The 19322-nt window shown below is 48.7% G+C and overlaps 3 protein-coding genes across 7 annotated transcripts in view; 2 read left to right on the top strand and 1 right to left on the bottom strand.

Moving 5' to 3' along the window:
• The window catches only part of arhgap32b (Rho GTPase activating protein 32b), a 78638-nt gene extending 72172 nt beyond the window's left edge, over positions 1-6466 (top strand). For all 5 annotated transcript variants that reach the window (XM_079738284.1, XM_079738283.1, XM_079738285.1 and 2 more), the window contains 3 exons: positions 114-917; positions 1278-1915; positions 2142-6466. In XM_079738284.1, coding sequence (XP_079594410.1) covers positions 114-917; positions 1278-1915; positions 2142-4718 — 4019 coding nt within the window. In that variant the 3' untranslated portion in view covers positions 4719-6466. The remainder of the gene's footprint in view (positions 1-113; positions 918-1277; positions 1916-2141) is intronic.
• Positions 6467-9205: 2739 nt separating this feature from the next.
• Positions 9206-12894, top strand: h3f3c (H3 histone, family 3C). The gene is made up of 4 exons (XM_079738307.1): positions 9206-9339; positions 10233-10376; positions 10876-11029; positions 11474-12894. Exons 2-4 carry the CDS (start codon positions 10249-10251, stop codon positions 11600-11602), a joined length of 411 nt encoding a protein of 136 aa, XP_079594433.1. The 5' UTR covers positions 9206-9339; positions 10233-10248; the 3' UTR covers positions 11603-12894.
• Positions 12895-17176: 4282 nt separating this feature from the next.
• crx (cone-rod homeobox) lies at positions 17177-19210 on the bottom strand (the record flags this gene model as incomplete). The annotated part of the gene is made up of 3 exons (XM_079738301.1): positions 17177-17815; positions 18119-18270; positions 19114-19210. The coding sequence occupies 3 exons, from the start codon at positions 19208-19210 to the stop codon at positions 17177-17179; spliced, it is 888 nt and encodes a 295-aa protein (XP_079594427.1).
• Between the last annotated feature and the right edge of the window lie 112 nt (positions 19211-19322).

Here is a 19322-nt window from a genome sequence, read left to right as displayed (position 1 = left end):
CCATTATAGCCTTAAGCCCACTGGATCATGTCCAGTGGTTCAGATCATGTGTGTCGACACCCACATCCCGTCCAGAGCCCAGACTGAGCAGTTGCATTTGCCCCTCTTCCCAGGAGAGTCCAAGGCCTACCGTCCGCGGCGGCCCCGCTCCAGCAGCGACGCCCTCTCCCCCTCCTTCGCCAACGAGCTCCTGGACGGCGGCCACCACCCACACCACCACCGCCGCGGGCGCCAGTCCGACTCCTACGACAACCTGGACGCGGCGGCGGCGGCGGCGGCCGGCGGCGGCGAGAGCGACGGGGACGACGGCCCCATCCGCGTGCCGGCCCTCATCTCGCCGCCCCGCTGCTCGGCCGCCTCGGGCGCCAACGGCGGCGAGGACGTGGACCTCAGCCCGCCCGACATGGGCGTGGCCTCGCTGGACTTTGACCCCATGTCCTTCCAGTGCAGCGCCCCCGACACGTCCTACGCCTTCCCCCTGGACGAGACGACGGGCGCGGCCGGAGGGGAGGGGCTCTGCTTCAGGACCCCAGGCTCGGGCAGCGTCTCGTCCGTCGCCGACGAGGCCCTCTCGCCGTTTCCCCTGGGGCCCCTCAACTTCCTGCTGCCGCCCGCCGAGCCCGGACGCGCGGCCGGAGAGAAGGCGGGCGGCAAGAGGGTGATGACGACGTCGTACTCGTACATGGACAAACCCACGCAGGCCGTCTCGCCCATCAAATGCGGGAAGTCAGCCAGCGCGGACTGGCTGTCCGCCTCGGAGCTCTTCCCCACAGAGCTGTCGCCGGGCGGGGAGGCCAGCCTCAGCCAGGCCTTCCAGCTGGAGCTGCAGGGCAAACTTGCCCCGGCCGACAGCCGGGAGTCGAAACTCAAAGGGAGCTCGGAGCCATCGCGGGACGGCGCCGCCAAAGAGCACCAAGGTAGGTGAACGCCATCGCCAAAACACACAAACACACACATAATCATACCACACACGAGAATGTTTCTGTTATATTCCTTTATGTATGGTGCTCACTCTGGCATTTAACAATGCATGCCTGTCTTCTTGTAGGTTTAGCTCCACAGGTTTATGCTTCTTACTCCTTGCATGGAATTCAGTTGAGCGACGTCTTGTCGCACGACGCCTGAGCACCGTGCCTAACGCTTCCTTCTCTTTCCTGCTCCCGAAGAGCCTGCATGCGTTCCGTCTCCCACATCGTCTTTTTCTTCAGTCTCTCTCTCTCTCTCTCTCTATAAAACCACAGTTCCCCCTGTTTGTTTATTTGTCCCTCCCCCCCTAGGAGCCATAGCACTGGACACTTCAAAGGACCCCTCCCCAGCCCCTCCTCCTCCTCTCGCCCCTGCAGCCCAGCACTCCGCCCCTCCCCCTCCCCCACCCAAGACCTCCGCCCGCATGCTGGCCCTGGTCCTGGCCGAATCGGCCCAGCAGGCCTCCGTTCAGGTCCAGAGCAAGTCCCCTGAGCCCCCCTCCGTGCTGGAGGCCGCGAACTCCTGTCCCGTGGCCCCCCAGCCCAAGCCTCGCTCGGTCAGGGAGGGCCCCTCAGACGGAAGCTCCACGAAACCAAAGTCGACGGCCGTCCATTCGGGGGGAGTCCCGCCGCCGCGGGAACCCCTCTGCACGCGCCCGGACCCTCCACCCGGCCGCACGCCCGCCAGCGAGCCCTCGCCAGCAGCAACCCTGGAGACGGGCTGCAGTGTACACACTACAGCCCAGCCCGCTCCTCTGAACCAGGGCCCCCTCCTGGCCGGCTCCGCCAGCCAGGGTCCCCTCGGCCAGAGGAGTCCAGAGAGGCAGCAGAGGCAGCCACCTGGCGCAACTCCGCTACCGGTTAGCACCAGCACGTCTGCCAGCGTCTCGGGTCCCGGCAGCACGGTCAGCTGCAAGGGGGCCGCTGCCGCGCCACAGCCTGCTCCTGAGGTACGGCTGCTGGCTCTTTGGGCAAAGAGGAACCCTGAGTGGCTCTTCATTGATTAACTCTGAGCTGCGGCAACTTCTTGTGAATAGTAGTTAGGTATTTCTAATGTTTCAGGGTTTTATTTAAGTAAAATAATATTTAAATTTTATATACACGTTGACATAGATCTATGTTTTACATAGGATAGTAAAACATTGTAAAATGTTGCTTTATGTTTTTCTTCCCCAGATCAAGTTGAGAGAGAGCGCGCCGCCCCCAACCCTTCCAAAGCCCACAGAGCGCCCCTCGCTGATGGCCCACCAGCCCAAGCCGGTGGCCGTCTCCCTGTCCCAGCATCCACCACAACCCCAGCCCTCCACTCAGCCCTCCACTCAGCCCACACCTCCAGCCCAGCCGGACACCCAGTCCCAGACAGCGCCCCAGACGGTACCCCAGACAGCACCCCATCCAGCTTTACAACCAGCACCCCAAACAGCACCCCAAACAGCACCCCAAACAGCAACCCCCCTCGCACCTCAGACAGCTTCACAGCCAGCGCCCCAGACGAACCAGGCCGCGCCCCAGACGAACCAGGCCGCGCCCCAGACGAACCAGGCCGCGCCCCAGACGAACCAGGCCGCGCCCCAGACGAACCAGGCCGCGCCCCAGACGAACCAGGCCGCGCCCCACACCGCGCCCCAGGCCGCGCCCCTTCCCCAGTCTTACGGCCCCGCCCCGCCGCGGCCACAAGCTGCCCAGCTGGCCCAGCCTCAGTCACAGGCCAAGGTGAGCGCCCGCCTGGCTCCCACCACAGCAGAGGTGACAGAGAAGCCGTGGGAGGCCATCGAGCCAGCGCGGCCCCCCCGCGGGGCCCCCGAGACACCGCAGCCTCCGTCCAGGGAGCCCCCCGGCCCCGCGCCCCCGGCCCCGCCCGTCCGCACCATGGAGAGCAAGCTGGCGGCCGCCGCCCTCAGCCACAGCGAGGGGTCCATGCCCAGAGCCCATCCGGACGACGCCCCCCACTACGGCCCGCCGTCCCCCCGCAAGTCCAGCAACCACCAGCCGGCCTACCTGTACCACACCCAGGGGGAGGCGGTCTCGCTGGAGCCCCCCGGACCGGCCTACTACCACCACCAGCACGGCAGTATCCCCGCGGGCCCCCCCGCCCCGGCGCAGCACCACTACCGGCCCGACGTCGTGCCGCCGCCGCCGCCGGCCCCCCACCACTCCTACGTCTCCAAGTCGGAGCCCCACATAGCGCACCGGGCCCACATGGACGGTCGCTACAGCACCCTGGGCCCCAGGTCCACCCACCACTCCGTCAAGTCCCGGAGCAGCCACACCCGCAGCATGTACATCTCCCCCGGGCACCTGGTCCAGGGCCAGGGCTACGTCTCCGCCGACCGGATCCCCGGGTACCCCACCATCCGCAGGGTGCACTCCATGCACGTGCCCTCCGCCATCCGCTCGGTGCCCGTCCTGCGCACCGAGGTCCCCCCCGACGACGAGCTCTTCTTCTACCACCGGCCGGGCTTCCCCTGCAAGGCCTTCCAGCAGCAGCAGGCCGCGCAGCAGCAGGCCGCGCAGCAGCAGGCCGCGCAGCAGCAGGCCGCGCAGGCCGACTACCACGTCACCCAGCTGCAGCCTTACTTTGAGAACGGCCGGGTGCAGTACCGCTACAGCCCCTACTCGGGCTCCAGCCCGCTGGAGGCGCCGTTCTACGACGTGGACCCCTACGGCAGCATCCGCCTCCGACACGTCCACTCGTACGGCAGCCGGGAGCTGGGAGCCTCGCTGGGCCGCCACTCGGGGAGCAAGGCCAGCGGCTACCACTACCTCTCCCGCCACGGCGTCCCCCCGGGCAAGGAGCACAGCTTCGTCAGCAGGGACATGCCCCCAGGCCACGGCCCCAAGGGGGGGCCCGTCTACCTGTCCTGGGACCCCGAGGAGTGCGAGCGGCTCCGCATGCACTCCATCCGCAGGGAGAGCCGGGCCCGGCAGAAGATGAAGGGGCCCGTGCTGTCCCAGTACGACAACGTGGGCGTGTACCCGGCGCCGGACCCCTCGGGCTACGACAGCCTGCACCTCCGCAGCAAGTCGGACCCCGGGAAGGCGGCGCAGATGGCGGCGGAGGCCAAGGAGGGCCGACACCCCCATCCCAGGGGCCTGGCGCCGGACGCAGACGTCCTGATGTACGTGGAGACCTGCCGGCCCGACGGCCCGGCCAACCAGGGCGACTCCAGAAGGTGCCAGTCGTCCAACTCCCTGTCCGCCTCCTCCAGCCACAGCCTCTTGGCGCCGCACGACGCCAAATACCAGCACGGCGCCGACGAGCTCTGCGGGGAATCCGGCCGGTCCAAACACTGGCAGCAGGAGCACCCCAACAAGAGGGGCTTTGTGCCCCGCTACGAACGCCCCGAGGCCGACCGCCACCAGGCCAAGGCCCCCGGCGGCGGCTACCACGGCACCGAGGAGCCGGCCTGGAGGGAGCAGCCGGCCCGTTCCAAGCCCGAGCGCTCACACAGCATGCGGGCTCCGCCCCCGCACCACGCCGCGGCCCACCCAGACGCCGAGCAGGACCACTCCTACCACAAGCGCGGCGGCAAGGCGGCCCCCTCGCACTATGACAACCTGGACGACTACCACCAAGTACCTCAGCCACAGGCGCCCGTCCAGAAGCGCGGGCTGGGCCACGGCACCTTCCCTACTCCCGCATTCACCGCGGTCCACAGCAACAGAGCCTACACCACGGCTCTGGGCCAAGGTGCCTTCCTCCAGGCGGAGCTGGCCATTGCACGGCCGGAGACCGAAATATGTACAGAATAGGAGAGACCCCTTTTCTTTTGTGTTTGGCAGGGATGTCGAAATTAACTTATGCCGCGTAGAAGAAAAGCTGACATTGAACAGCCTCTGCAGGACAGGGGACTGTCATATGACCATTATTTTTGTTGGCCCGTATTTTTAATGAATTGTAATTAAAAACTTAAAAAATTGACTTTTTACAGAAAGTATGAAATGTACCGGAAAGTGTCTATTGTCCAGCCGGTCATGTTGTGGTGATTGATTCGGACAATAGTCTTAAATATATATATATATATATATATATATACTAAAGACAATGTGGTACATTAAACAAGACACTGCAGAGATGTTGGACAAACAGCCTATATCAATAGAAGACTAGCAAAAGGTTTTATGTTCATTTTTTTTCATTATTTTTTCTAGACTAGGCGCTGGGTACAAGCATTAACTGGGATTAAGGTTTTGCATTTTAGAAATGCATGTAATCTTGGTCTATTACAGGACAATTCTGTGTACTTCCCTCTCCATCGCGCAAGTCTGGATGTTACAGCACATGTCAGCGTGGGAGGAGGCCCGTTAGTCCTAGGGCCCGCCCTGTGCGCCCCCTCCCCTTCCGGCCCCCGTATAATCAGCCAATGAGATGGTTGAGATACACCGTGTCCATAAAGTTTTCAAACATGGAGGGGGAACTGGGGAGGGCAGAGTATGAAAGATTGACGATCAAGCGAATATAGTGGTTATTAATGTCTTTGCTCTATGTGTGACTGTGCCATTTTTATGTACATTTGCTATAGAGAAGAAATATACAGAAAAATTGGAATTGCTGAAATTCTAATTTATGTTGATTTTTTTTTTTGGTACTTGTTTGTTCTACATTGTACGAGGGACCAAGAAGTTTGTGAACGGACTGGTTGGAGTACTCACTTGCACAGGATTAGGAGGAAGCTGAATGAGTGAATGGCTGTTAATGATATTAGTTGTGTAAAAGATTATATTTCCTTCTCTTTTTTCATCCATTTCGAAGAATATACGTGAACTGGAATAACTGAATAAAGTAACCTGAAAACAAAGTCTTCTCAAACAAGGTGATAACGCTTTGCCAACTCTCTTTTGTTATTAACTGAGACTTAACGTTGCTACCACTAACACCCCTTTATACCCCCCTTATATTACAAGCAATTAAAAATTGATGGTTAATCAACAAGTAGATTCTGGTGTAACATTTAACCTCAATATTTGTTGTCACATCCTGTTTATTAACACTTGGGCTATTAGCTCTAGAGATTATTCCATTTTATGACCAATGATTTCTTGACAAAAATATGAATCATTCAATCTTTGTTTTTATAGTTACATGGAGCCATGCATTTTCAGAATGGCATTTTCTGGTTTGCTCTAAATTCTAGTTATTGGTGGCCCCAGTTTTTCTTTTTACAAAGTTCCCTTGTTTGCTTCCCTCAGCCAACATTGACTATTAACCTAAATACACCTGTAACCCTTGTCCAGATGAGGCTCTCAAAGTTAAGAAGCGCAGTTTACTTGAATGTAAAGCACCCATATTTGAAAATTTAGTTTTCTAAAAAAGGTATATGATAAAGAAACAATAAAATCTGTTCATAAACGGGTGTATCAATGTTTTCTTCTCATTGAGATCCCTCACTTCACTGATGTCACCTCCTAGTCGATGTCGTTCAATTGACATGTGGTCTTGTGTCTGGGTGTTAAAATTATGGGTTTAATGTTTTTCGGCAAAGGTTTTCCTTTACAGTGAGTTGAGAATTAGTCTGAGAATTGGTGTAACTCCCTCAAAGATAATGCCAACCTGAAGATTTTAAGGTCCCAGAATTTATGTTTAAACAAATGTCTAATTGATGTGAACAGGGTTTTTTGTTCCAGCAGTATTCCCTTCCCCTTGTGTAAATACCTTTTCTAACAGACAGGTCTCAGCCTGTTTCATAAGGACAAAAATAGAACAGCCTTCCGTAAGCACATATTGAGTTCCTGCTTGTTATACAATTTAATTAGACAGGAATAGGAGGTATATATTATTCATGCAATACTTCAGAGATGCCTTTTCAACAACTTATCGTTCATCTAATGCCTCAAATGTTTGCGTGTTTCAAGCATATTGCCATATCTATAAATATTAATATTTCCACCCTACACTACTGTTGAACCAAAACATTTCTGTGTCAAATAAAGAGTATTTTATAATATACATCTACCATATATTATAAGATCACATTTATTAAACGCGCCAGAATAAGTTTGTGTTTTATTGTAATAACAAAAACGTTAATCGCATTGGCAATGAAACGCTAGCCAGGCATAGCCGGACAAATTGCTATCTACAACTAGAAAATGTATTTCCTGCAGAACATGGGGTTAGAGCTGTAGTGCAAAGTGAGGTTGAAGGTATGTTTCCATAAGTGTCAAAGTGTTCAAAAGTCTAAATGGAGCAAACAATGTAAACATGCACACCATTTAAGAAATGTAAAATGGTTGAAGCAAAATAAGCAAATCGATAAAGTGATAAAGTTTGAATACATTTGAGATAAAATATAGAATAGCTGAGCTGATAACGTTTGAAATGGTTAAATCAAGTCAGTATTACACTCAGGTGTGTGTTTGGGGGGGTAACTAGGAAAAGTGTGTTATTGAAGTTATTCTTTCAAATCGAGTTAATCGTGATAAGCTCACAAAATGATAAGCCTTGTACCGTTGGACCCCTCGGAGTCTCAGCTTTCATATGACATATCGTTTGTGTAGATAGCATGATGTGAAAAATATAGTTTTTAAGCAGGTTCCTACCCGAAGCACACCGGATATGCGCACACGCCACAATCATATCTCCTTTATCGATTAATCGATTTTAGCAGCAGTGAAACAAGTGTTGATTCTGAAAAAAGTATAAATTATATCAAATTCTCTTCTGTATATTTGAAAATCAAAGTGTGTTGATTTGTTAAATGTTTGAACCAAGGTTAACTGTTTAAAATTTACCAATTTGTGAAATCTGAAGTAGTTGAAGTGAAAGAGAATGAGAGGTTTGAATGGTAGCACGCAATTCAAAGCTAATATGAACATTTTCAAAGTGGAATGGAGTCTCTCGGTGAACAATTTTGGAAGGAGAGTGGGGTCCCAAAATGTGTAGGGAATAAGAAAGAAAGTAAGAATAAGGCCTCAGAATAACAATAGTTGACTGCTGCTTTCAGCACTCAGAGCATGTAACAGCACTTCATTATAAAAAAAAATTGGGGGGGCTTTTACTACATTTTTGAGCGATCTGAATGTTACTGAAACGTTATGACAATGCAATGTAAATGTAGGCAAGAAGCAGTCAATAACACATGCACCAAAGTCCAAATTGGCCGTTTGAAGGAAAGAGCGTGAATGCAGCCTGACATTGCCTGACCAATTCGCAAATCACGCTGATTCGACCCCCTTTCGAAGAGGTCGAAAGAGGCGTCATCCATAACCAATCTCATCTGTGTTTCTTGTACTGCGATCTTGTTGACAGTTTATCAAAGAACCTTCTTGGTGGTACTGCAACCACTACATGTCTCTAAATTTCTCTAGTTAACATGATTCAATCAGACCATATCGTCTCTTTGAGACGCGGTTTGAGAATATGCATGCCTAGGCTGGACTGGCCATAACGCTGAACTCTGAAACTAAGTTTTAGTGTGGATAAAGCGCTGTACCAACTGGCAGGCAGGTCCTCACAAGACTATATTACATGAAGAAACATTGACACGTTTATGAACCAACTAACCTCTGTTCTCACAAGAATGAGGAGGCCAATAACAAAGAGCATTCTGGAGACACAGAGATGTTCATGTACTGCATATTAATAAACGATTATCAAAATCAATGTGTGTGTGTGTGGTGTGTGTGTGTGTGTGTGTGTGTGTGTGTGTGTGTGTGTGTGTGTGTGTGTGTGTGTGTGTGTGTGTGTGTGTGTGTGTGTGTGTGTGTGAAGGACAGTTGGAGGCGATCTGAAAGTGGCATAATGATCTTGAAATACAGCGAAACATTCACTGAATAATTGTATTAGCGAGGGTTTGAACAACTTGGACCTTTCTCCGAATAAATGGTGTAAACGCCCTGATTTTTTTTTATTTAAATGGATCTAAATTGTTGTAGTATTTCATATTGGTTTGTGCACAAGTCCTCATAATTCCTAAAGTCAAGTCACGTTTTAAACGTCAGTTTAATAACCAATGAATGACGTTTCGATCTATCAAATTGGATTAACGAAACATTAGAAAATAAAGCAGTCACATATTCAACTGATCGGCGCGTGTTGCAACGCGCCAATATATAAAGCGAATTAATAATATTTTGTACAGCACTGCTTACACGTATCGTTTAGTCCGGACCAACAACACAGAGTACAATTAGATATAAAGCGAATTAATTATATTTTGTATCGCACTACCCCCGTCCTGACCAACAACAGAAAGTACACTGAGCAGCGAAACCAACCAGTGGTGTGTACCATTGACCGCGGTGCATTGTGGGAGCCAGATGATTGACACGGTCGCCATGTTCCTCCATTGTGTGAGAGAGATAGTAAACACTACCACTGCTACACAACCATAACACGTATATCCCTGCGCTAAAAACCTTCATATTCACCCCGGTAAGTTGGATCTTGTTCCGATTTTTTCTCACTAAACCACAAGTAACGCTCTTATTTTACAAGTTTATACTTAATAAAGACATTATTAGCGCGAAATAGGCTTTTATTTCGACGCTGGAAAAAGGAAGAATCTCGTTCCGCGATGGCAGGGAAAGGCTTTCTACTTCCACTGAGAAATGTCCGCTCCACTTTCATGTCCACTTTGGCTTCGCGGTTTTGCGTCTAATATCATTATTTCCGATTTGGTTTATTAGTTGTATTGTAGGTACACTTGTCTTCTATGGGGTCCTGATAATTGCATGGTTACACATTGTCCTGTTTTGTTAAAAAATTTGAAAGTTTATGTCCCGCTCTTTGCCTGTATATTGGTAGGTTCGCTCGATTCCTCCTACATTTCATCCGCGGCCATAATCGTGTTCAAGGGGGCGGTGTTTCGCGTGGTGAGCCCGCCCTTTAGCGCTGCAGACTATGACCTCATTGGTCCGCGAATAGCTTTTAGTTCTCTGGATTGGTTGATTCTCACCGATGATTGATGGATGCGAGTGTCGCACACGTCCGTGGATGCATTGGCGGAGGCTCTGAACAGCTGCCCGACCGTCTGACCCAGACCGTGAAGAAGGTTCCCAAGGTGATCCCCGTTTGCGGGGTCGCACAAATAACATCGTTTGTGATGAAACGGAAAGAAATGAATGCGTTTATTTTGTAAATAAACAGCCCTGAACCATAAAAAGTATAAATTTGCCAAGTAGCCTGACATTTTCAGTTTCTATATAATAAGTCAAATGTTAATAAAAACGGGGACGTGGGAAGTGCTGCTATTATCAAAACCGAAGGCACTTTAGATGAAATAAATAAACAGAAGAACAGATCTTAATTATTTCTTGTGTTCTCAGGTGATAAGTCAGCGACATGGCCCGTACCAAGCAGACCGCCCGTAAGTCCACTGGAGGAAAGGCTCCACGTAAGCAGCTGGCCACCAAAGCAGCCCGTAAGAGCGCCCCCTCCACCGGCGGCGTCAAGAAGCCCCATCGCTACAGGTGAAGCCCCTGCTCTCTCCTCAGCTCTGTCCTCTGCTCAGGTTTAGCCCCTCCTCTCTGCTTGGGTCTAGCCCCTGCTCTCTAAGGTCTGGGATCACGTCCATAGAGATTATTTACAATTGTTTGGTGAATGCAAATATTTTTTAGCATGGTTGGGTTACCCCACTGGGAATCAAACCCCTAACCCTGGCTGTGTTATTGCCTTGCGCAGCCAGTTGAGCTCTACTGGCCCATGTATACTAATGATATATTCTAGTTTATAAAGGAAACCTTAACGGTAATACTGTTTATCATCCAGTCAACAGAAAAGTAAGTAAGAAAGAATATTCACACAGAATTTCACAACATGAAATTCTGGCTCCTCATTTAGTTTGTTTGAAGCTCTGTAGTCAAAATGGCTCCTCCTTTGTCCTAAGGCCAAATGCTTGTCCACTCGACCAATCTGCCATCCCATTAAGACCTCTCACCGTCTTCCTTCTCGTTTGCGTGCTTGTTTCAGGCCCGGCACCGTGGCCCTGCGTGAGATCCGCCGCTACCAGAAGTCCACCGAGCTGCTGATCCGCAAGCTGCCCTTCCAGCGCCTGGTGAGGGAGATCGCCCAGGACTTCAAGACCGACCTGCGCTTCCAGAGCGCCGCCATCGGGGCCCTGCAGGTACGATCGCCTCCGCTTGGTTACAAGCGCTGACCTGATGTTGGGGTCAAACCACAGGGACTCGTAAAGCGTGGTGATAGTTTTATCTTTGATTGATATGCTATTGTTAATTAGGCTAAATTAATCACAAGGACAAGCCATGCCCTTGGAATGATCAAAACAGGAGGTTGGAAAGTGAGTTAGGAAAACTATTTTTAGTCTTGTTTCATGCTTTTAATTCCCCTATGCCTAAGTGAAACGACAAGCAGGTAGACTGTTTAGGATGGTATTCTAAGTTCATAAGCATAACGTGACGTTAATTAATATTGTGTAAAACCCCCAAGGTCATGGTGATCATATCTTTTCCTGTATCGCCCAGCCCTACAGAGGTCTACCCTTACGAAATGTTAACGTGAGCAAAACAATGAACACTGAATTCCCCCCCCCCACCCTTTCTCCTGGCAGGAGGCCAGCGAGGCCTACCTGGTGGGTCTGTTCGAGGACACCAACCTGTGCGCCATCCACGCCAAGCGTGTCACCATCATGCCCAAAGACATCCAGCTGGCGCGCCGTATCCGCGGGGAGCGCGCCTAGAAGGGCATCGCGCCGCACAGCTTTTTTTATTTCAATGTTTTACCTCTATACTCTTTGTTTTTATTTTTTATAACCCCCCCCCCTTTCCTGTTCCCATCCGTCCGTCCCCCTGCTTGCTTGTTAGACGTTAGCGGCATCATAATAACCGAGACATAGAGATATCTTTACACGTCGGCACTTCATCTGCGCCAAAATTTATTTTATTTTTTTGTTAAGGGTACCCATTTGTGCAAGTGCTGGGTTTCGCTGGTCAGATTCACACACACACACACACACACACACACACACACACACACAGACACACACACACACACACACACACACACACACACACACACACACACACCTTGCTCCTCCCTCTGGGTTGAGCCGCCAAGCGGGAAGCCTCCCACACAGCGTGGGGAGGCCGAGGCCGTAAGAGGGGGGTCCGGTGAGGGGCGGGGGGTGGGCGGTGCTGCTCAGCTCTGGGGGCTAGTCTGCTTAAGGGGAGCGGCAACTTCCACAGCAGGGTGCTACTTGAACTGGCCCCCGGCTCTGTGTGGTTCACGCCCTCTCCGCTGCTCTAAAGGGCCTGCTCTCGTGCTCTCAAACGCCAACCAAGGCGTGTCCCCTGGGCTCTTGTCATCCGGCGCAGGTATGGGGAAGTGGTGGGGGTGTGTGTTTGTGTTTGAGCTCTGACCTGACAAACCAGTTATTCTCAACGCTCCCGTCTTATTTACTAAATCACAATATTGATATTTGTTGTGAATTATGGTGTGTTTTTTTATTTTTGCGTATTGAAACATCTCTTTTTTTTTAACACTTCTGGAATCAGCAGAATATGAGGGGACATCGTGATATGGGGTATAGGTTTTAGTTTTTACATTTTTTTGTAGTAACTAAGGAAGGGCTTGTTTCTTTCCCGAGATAATGTCTATGGTCGGCCACAGGGCGGCGACAATTTACCAGCTCCCATTCACATTTTCACTGTTCATCTGTCGGTACACGTTGTGATACTCTCTTCTCTCTTGTTATCTTGGTAGATAGGCGGTAGACATGTAATGACAGTATGCATTGAAATTGTAGCAAGATTTATTCTCTGCATGTATAGGTTTGGTGTGTGTGTCTCTCATGTAGGTTTGACCGTAGATTCTTTCGATTTCTTAAATTTGGGATAAAAACAATATAACCTCAATTGTTTTCTTTCTTGTTTTCTTATTACTCAAGATTTTCAGAAGTATAAATAAACTGATATTTGTATTTTCCAAATTTCTCATATTATTGTGGTAATAAATAGATGTTACATAAAGAAACGTGTTGGATGTCTTATTTGTTGTGCCTTTTCTGCACTGTTTTTGTACTTTCAATGTAACAAACATTCCACTAGAGGGCACCATTGAACAAATATGCAGCTAGGCCTAGTCACCATACAAATACTGTTTGCTAAATTTTGTGTATCTTGTGATAAAGCCCATAAGGGACATTATCGGCTTTACAATTATTCAAAGTATTAATTATTTGTGTAAAATAAGGTTTGGACCATGTCCATTTGAGGGAGTGTTTGTGTGGATGATGGCTGGGTTAAGCAGCCTCACCTGGCCCGAGCCAGACTGATGGGTGAGACTGAACACCAGCCATTTAAACCAGCCATCACCAGACACAGTCGAGCGAGATCCAATGTATCGTTAGCTACAAACTTCAAGGAAATAACGGCTTTCAACGTCCCCAGCCTGTGTCCTTGTCTGAGCCCAGTTAAAGTCCCCTAGGTTGAGTAGTGCAGCAACCTAGGTGGCATGTAGCCATTGTCTACACACCATTTTCTTAAGAAAACATATTTGGTCCCAACGCTTTCTGAAGCCCATTGCTAACGGCAGCATTTGAAAGTTAGTTTAGACAGTTAATTTTGAACCTTGAAAAAAAAGTGTTCATTTGTATATTCATACAAATGTGTATTCACTTCCAAATCGTCTATTAAGTTTGCAATTTTAACAAATACTGAAAATATTTATTATATTGGGCAGGAAAATAGTCTTGGAGTGTGGCTGATGGCTGGTTTAAGCAGCCTCACCTGGCTGAGTCTGATTGGACTCAGGCTGGTTGAGGCTGCACACCTGTTGTACATTGAGCAATCCGTGTGCACAGATTAAACAAGCCTTCTCCATGCACTCTCAGGGAGAGATCTCCTAGGTGGCAACATGTTACACCGCGCCATGTATCAGTCACCACAACTTTAACAATAAACCGACTTCAAACTCAACCCCCTGCTTCCTGTGTTTGGAGGAGCCCAGAAAAAAAAGCCTGTAGCGCAGGCTTTGCTACAGTCCAATTGCCCACTAGTTAGCCTTATACTCACAAGGCAAAATAAATGTGAAAGAACACCATAGTTTTTGCATCCTGAGGGAAGTCCAATTCGCTGGCTTGTCTCTTTTATTGGGTGGGCCTTCAGAATTTTTCTGGGGTTTGGACTCCATGCTTGTTTACTGGTCCAGTTCTAAAGACTCAGTGTTCTTATGACTCTGATAGAGAACATTACATGGAGTGCAGAGCCCGCCAGTAATTCACCTTGCAAGCTGCCTCAGGGATCGATCTTCATAATCCAAGGAAATGTTGCTTCATGTATTCTCAGTACAAGGCATATTGTCTAGGGATAGACTGCAGCCATGTGCGACACAAACCCAGCACATTCAACCTCGGAGTCAAACACTAACCACTAAACTAACCTCATCTACATGTTTATACCTAATACCAGTTTTTCCACCACTGTGTGCGTTCTCTAGGAAAACTATGGTTGTAGAAGCGGTATTAATGGAGGCCAAATGTTTGATTTGAAAAAGCAACATTTTAATATACTTGGACTGTTTCCACATTCTTGTCATATGGAAATTGAGTTTACTTTTTGTGTTTTCAACCCAACGCTATCTCAAGCTTTTTGTTGTTTTTAAAATACATATATTTTATATACAATATATTTTATATAATATATTTTCCTTTCTTGGTGTTTACCGTTATTATGGCTTTGCCAAAGACATTTACCCTGATCTTTCCCTGAAAGAAGAAGGTGGCAATCTAAACTAACTCTTAGTAAAGGGGTGGCAGGACTAGACGTACACCACAAAGGTCCTGTGCCTCTCTGAGTTCACCTTTCTCAAGGTCTGCTCATGGCAGTCCATCCCCCATCACATCTGCCGCTCCATGGGATTACAACGCAAATGACTGTCTGAAACTCGCAATGCTGAAAGGGGGGGATTACAAGTGCACTGGGATCAACCAATCAGGGCGCAGACTCTAGAGGATTAACCAATCACCACAGAGAGGGAGGACTACGGGATTAAACCTTGTGCAGATTGGGATTAGGTCGGCGCAGAGTGAACAGAAATGTCTCTCATGCTACGCTTTTACTTCCCTTGGTGATGAAAAGCTTCTTTCATGCTCATTGGTCATGTTGGCCCTTGTCAAAGTCTAAATTAAATTTTAAATGTATTTGTCCCTAACTGCGCATTGAAGTTATGGTAATATATATATATATATTTATATATATATTTTGTTAATTTGGAAAAAATAAGGAAAATCTCAATCTTTTATGAATGTGGGGGTAAGATCCTTGTACACATACAGTATGTATGCTGAAAAAAGGAATAAAACAATGGATGTCAAGTGGTGGTGGCTGGATTCAGGTCAGCCAGGGATTAACAGGCTGGTAGAGGCGCTGGGGACGGGTTGGTGGTGGTGGTGGTGGTGGTGGAGCAGCAAAGGGTGTGGGTGTTCCAGTAGGGTGGAGGATTGGGGGTGGGTGTCCCGGTGCTACAAGTAGCAAGCGGCCTGGCTGTTGTCGTTAGGATGTAGTGAAGTGGTTCTGATCCGACGGAGAGGGAGAGAGAGCCACTGCATTGTACTGTGTGAACTATAATATGAGGTTTAACATAGAACGTGGTACATCCACCTATGAACAGGCACTTTTTGTGACTGATTATCTGTATCATTGTATTTCGTTAAAGAAAGAAAGATGCAAAGAGAGAGAGATGTGAGGGAGAGAGAAGGTGAGAGAGAAATAAAGAGAGAGAGAGAGAGAAAGGGAGAGAAGATTTATGTATAATTAGAGAGATACGTTGGGAGAGAATTGAGAAGCATTGAATGAAAGATATATAGACAAATGGTGTCAGGGAGATATCAGATAGAGAAGAGTGAGAGACAGAATAAGGGTGGGAGAGAGAAGGTGAGAGAGAGAGAAGGTGAGAGAGAGGGAAGGTGAGAGAGAGAAGGTGAGAGAGAGAGAACGTGTGAGAGAGAAAAAGAAAGAGAGACAGGGGAGTAATTCCAACTAATTCACTTAGAGCATTGCTGAAGGGAGGCTAAGAGGATTGGGTCACTCCCCGAATGAGATAAACCAGAATAACCAAGATGGACTGGTGCCATATGACAAAACATGGCCGAACCGGAACACGCCAGAACCAATCAACAGTGCGTCACTGCTTATTGGGGAGCCACTGAGCAAGCAAAAATAACATGCAATATGGTGTCAAGAAGAAGCAGAAAAGTTTATTAAAATGATTCAAGGAGTTAAACCTTTTGAGTTAAACTTCGAAGCACTTCCGATGCCAATAAGAAGTAGTACACAAAAGTGTGTTTACAAGACTTAAGGTTTAATATGTCACACATTGAACATATGTTTTATTTTTTTATTACCAACTATGTTGATCAGACATATTGGCTAATCCTTTAATACTTAAAAACACACAGGCTTCTAAAATCCTCTCTAAAAATGTGACCAAATAAAACATGTAAATCTAGTAGCATCAACACAATAATAATCAATAAACTCAGAAAGAGTAGCGGACTAAAAGGAGCCAGTTCCTCTCCTTGTGTTCTCACTCTATGACAATGCCTCATTAAAACAACGCTGAGGCGATTCCACAAAAGACAAAAAGACAACCAAAGATATCTGTTTAATACTTTGTAACATGAAAAGAAAAGGATGTCTTCAGTGTCTCTCCCCTATCGTCCCTGAAGGGCCCTTTATGTACACATTCTTCATCTATTCCTTATTGTAGTCAAATACAAGGCTTTATTTGTTCTTATGTTGGAGCCTGGGGGGGGGGGATGTCAGGGAAAGCCAAACACCATATGGGCCTAGAAGCATCACTTACCAAAGATATTTTTTTAATACTTTGTTATGAGAGAAGAACAGGATGTCTTCAGTGGCATTCCCCTAAAGCCCCTGAAGAGCCCCCTCTGTTCACATTATAAACCTATATCTATCAAGTAAAAGGCTTTATTTGTTCATATGTTTGAGCCTTATAGGGGGGTGAGGAGGGGGGGATTGATGTAAAGGACAGCCAAACACCATATCGGCCTAAAAGCATCACTTAAAAGTGATCCTAAAAACAAAAGTGTGCCCCCTCCACTCACATCCACACAAACCTCCACAACGGATTCCCATTTACAAAAAAACACCTACGCTTTCAAAGAAAAAAGACAACGAAATCAATACCAACAAAAGATCACAAGTCCTTGGGGTAAAATGGCTTTGATCCGATCTCTCACTGCTGTCCCAAGGAACCCTTCCGGCGCCCCACCGGCCCCCCAAACCCCCCCTCCTCAGAGCACCTGGAACTTCCAGGAGTTCTGGTCTTTGTGGTCCAGGCAGTCCATGGTGGTGAAGCCCAGCTTCCAGGCCTGCTGGTCCTTGTAGTCCAGGCAGTCGACGGAGGTGAAGCCCAGGGACGAGGCGGTGCCGTAGCCCTGGGAGGACAGGGAGGCCGGGGACTGGCTCAGCGAGCCCCCCATGGAGGGCACGGTGATGGGGCTCAGGGCGCCCCCATTGCCTGACATCTGCGAGTGCATGGGGGACAGGTAGGCGCTGCAGTCCAGGCCGGTGAAGTAGGAGGTGGTGCCGGCGTAGCCCTGGGTGTAGGCGGACGGCTGGCCGTAGCTCATGGGGTAGTGAGAGGGCCGCTGCATGCAGGGCGCTGACGACGCCAGAGGGTCGGGCAGGGGGGAGATCGCCGGGCTCCAGATGGACACGGCGGCGTTCCCGCCCGCGCTGGACACGGAGGACAGGGTGGGACCGGTCGGCACCGGGGAGGGGCTGTAGTTGCCCGCCGGGTTGGCCATGGCCTCGCCGGGGCCGGGGTCCTGGGCGGGAGAGGCCTTCTTCTTGGGGGGCCGCGGTTTGGACTGGCCGCTGCTCTGCTGCTGCTGCTGGCGACACTTGGCCCGGCGGTTCTTAAACCAAACCTGAAGCCGGCAACGGAGGTACAATCAGGTTAAAGGCGTGGTTTTGTTACACGTGGAACATAGTTAAATAGGCCCTGATTGCATGGAATATTTAAAATGCTTGTTAGCTGATGCATTGTTAGCATGCCTACATCTACACCATGAACTACAAAAAAAAGAGAGGAAATAATAGGCCTTTGGTAAAAGAATAAAGACAGAAAAGTCCATTGTATCATAGAAATAGCCGTTTAATTAATACTTTCTACCAAACCAATAGCAACTAAAATAGCATAAGGCATTTCAATGGGCCAGTTAGTTCAGTACCTGAACACGTGACTCGGGCAGGTTGATCTTCAGAGCAACCTCCTCCCTCATGAAGATGTCCGGGTAGCGCGTCTTGGAGAACAGGGCCTCCAAGATGTCCAGCTGGGTGCGAGTGAAAGTGGTGCGCTCCCGACGCTGTTTCCTGGGGGTGGCTATACAAACACAAATACACGATTATTACATCATTAAAACAAAAATTAGTAATTATATTGATATATTGATTATGTTGATGTATGAGCTGAGGCTGTCATATTTCTCCTGAAGAGCCACGTTAGCCACAATGGAGCCGTTAATATCGCAACAGTCATAAATACATGGCCAGTTAAGCCCTTTGAGAACTGCACCTGGGATAAAAGGGCTATACAAATACAATCGAATTGAAAGAACAAAAGAATTACACATCAAGACGGTTTTGTGATAAATGTCCATGAAAATAAAATGATCGCGTTGTTTTTGGTCTGTCTGTAGAGATCGTATTATTATCATATCATATCATCATATCATATATATCATAAGTATAATATATATTATACACCACATGTTTGTGTTACCCGGTCCATTAAACAACACCACCAACCACAATAGGGAAATCATGTAGACATTTACGCATACACTGCAAGTTCTTAAACAAAGCATTTTCGAGGCAGGATCAATCTAACTTTATCTAATGTAATGTACATTGATAAAACGGAAACCCAATTCATTAAAGTAAGTTTGGGTTGAGTTTGCGTTTTATCAATGAAACGTATAGACCCATATGTAATTTGAACAAGAGAAACAGAGTTTCCTTTTTTTTTTGCAATTTTATCTGAATTGAACAGGGTAAGCTCAAACTTTTACACACAATTCCACCGATCCACTTCTAGACACACTGCTTGTTTACGAGCATGACCGTTGCAGGACTTTTTGTACTTACTTAAAATACTCGACAACCTTATGCCAAATGTAAATGGAACAATTCTTTAAACGAAAAAAAACAAGTTAGTTTTACTCACATGGATATGCCACTGTCGTATGCAGTAGATCCATTCCAGGTCCAGCCATATTTAACCCGTTCATTGTGTAATGAGGTTGCTTTATGTAGGACATCATGGCTACGCAGGCTTTGAACTCCTTTCTCTGAGTGTCTGTCAGCCGTTCCGCGCGTAACGGGGGCCCGGGCTCTCCACCTGCTGCGTAAAAGTGCGCACAGCGAGCGCGCTGG

This window comes from Pollachius pollachius, assembly GCF_949987615.1.
Source record: "Pollachius pollachius genome assembly, chromosome: 6".
NCBI lineage: Eukaryota > Metazoa > Chordata > Actinopteri > Gadiformes > Gadidae > Pollachius > Pollachius pollachius.
This window is presented reverse-complemented; position numbering and strand designations above follow the sequence as displayed.

What these genes read in the sequence shown, in the direction of transcription:
- h3f3c (XM_079738307.1), top strand. Translation starts at nt 10,249, where the DNA reads ATGGCCCGTACCAAGCAGACCGCCCGTAAGTCCACTGGAGGAAAGGCT. An exon ending in AAGAAGCCCCATCGCTACAG is followed by an intron (nt 10,377 to 10,875) that starts GTGAAGCCCCTG and finishes TGCTTGTTTCAG; the next exon opens with GCCCGGCACCGTGGCCCTGC. An exon ending in CCGCCATCGGGGCCCTGCAG is followed by an intron (nt 11,030 to 11,473) that starts GTACGATCGCCT and finishes TTCTCCTGGCAG; the next exon opens with GAGGCCAGCGAGGCCTACCT.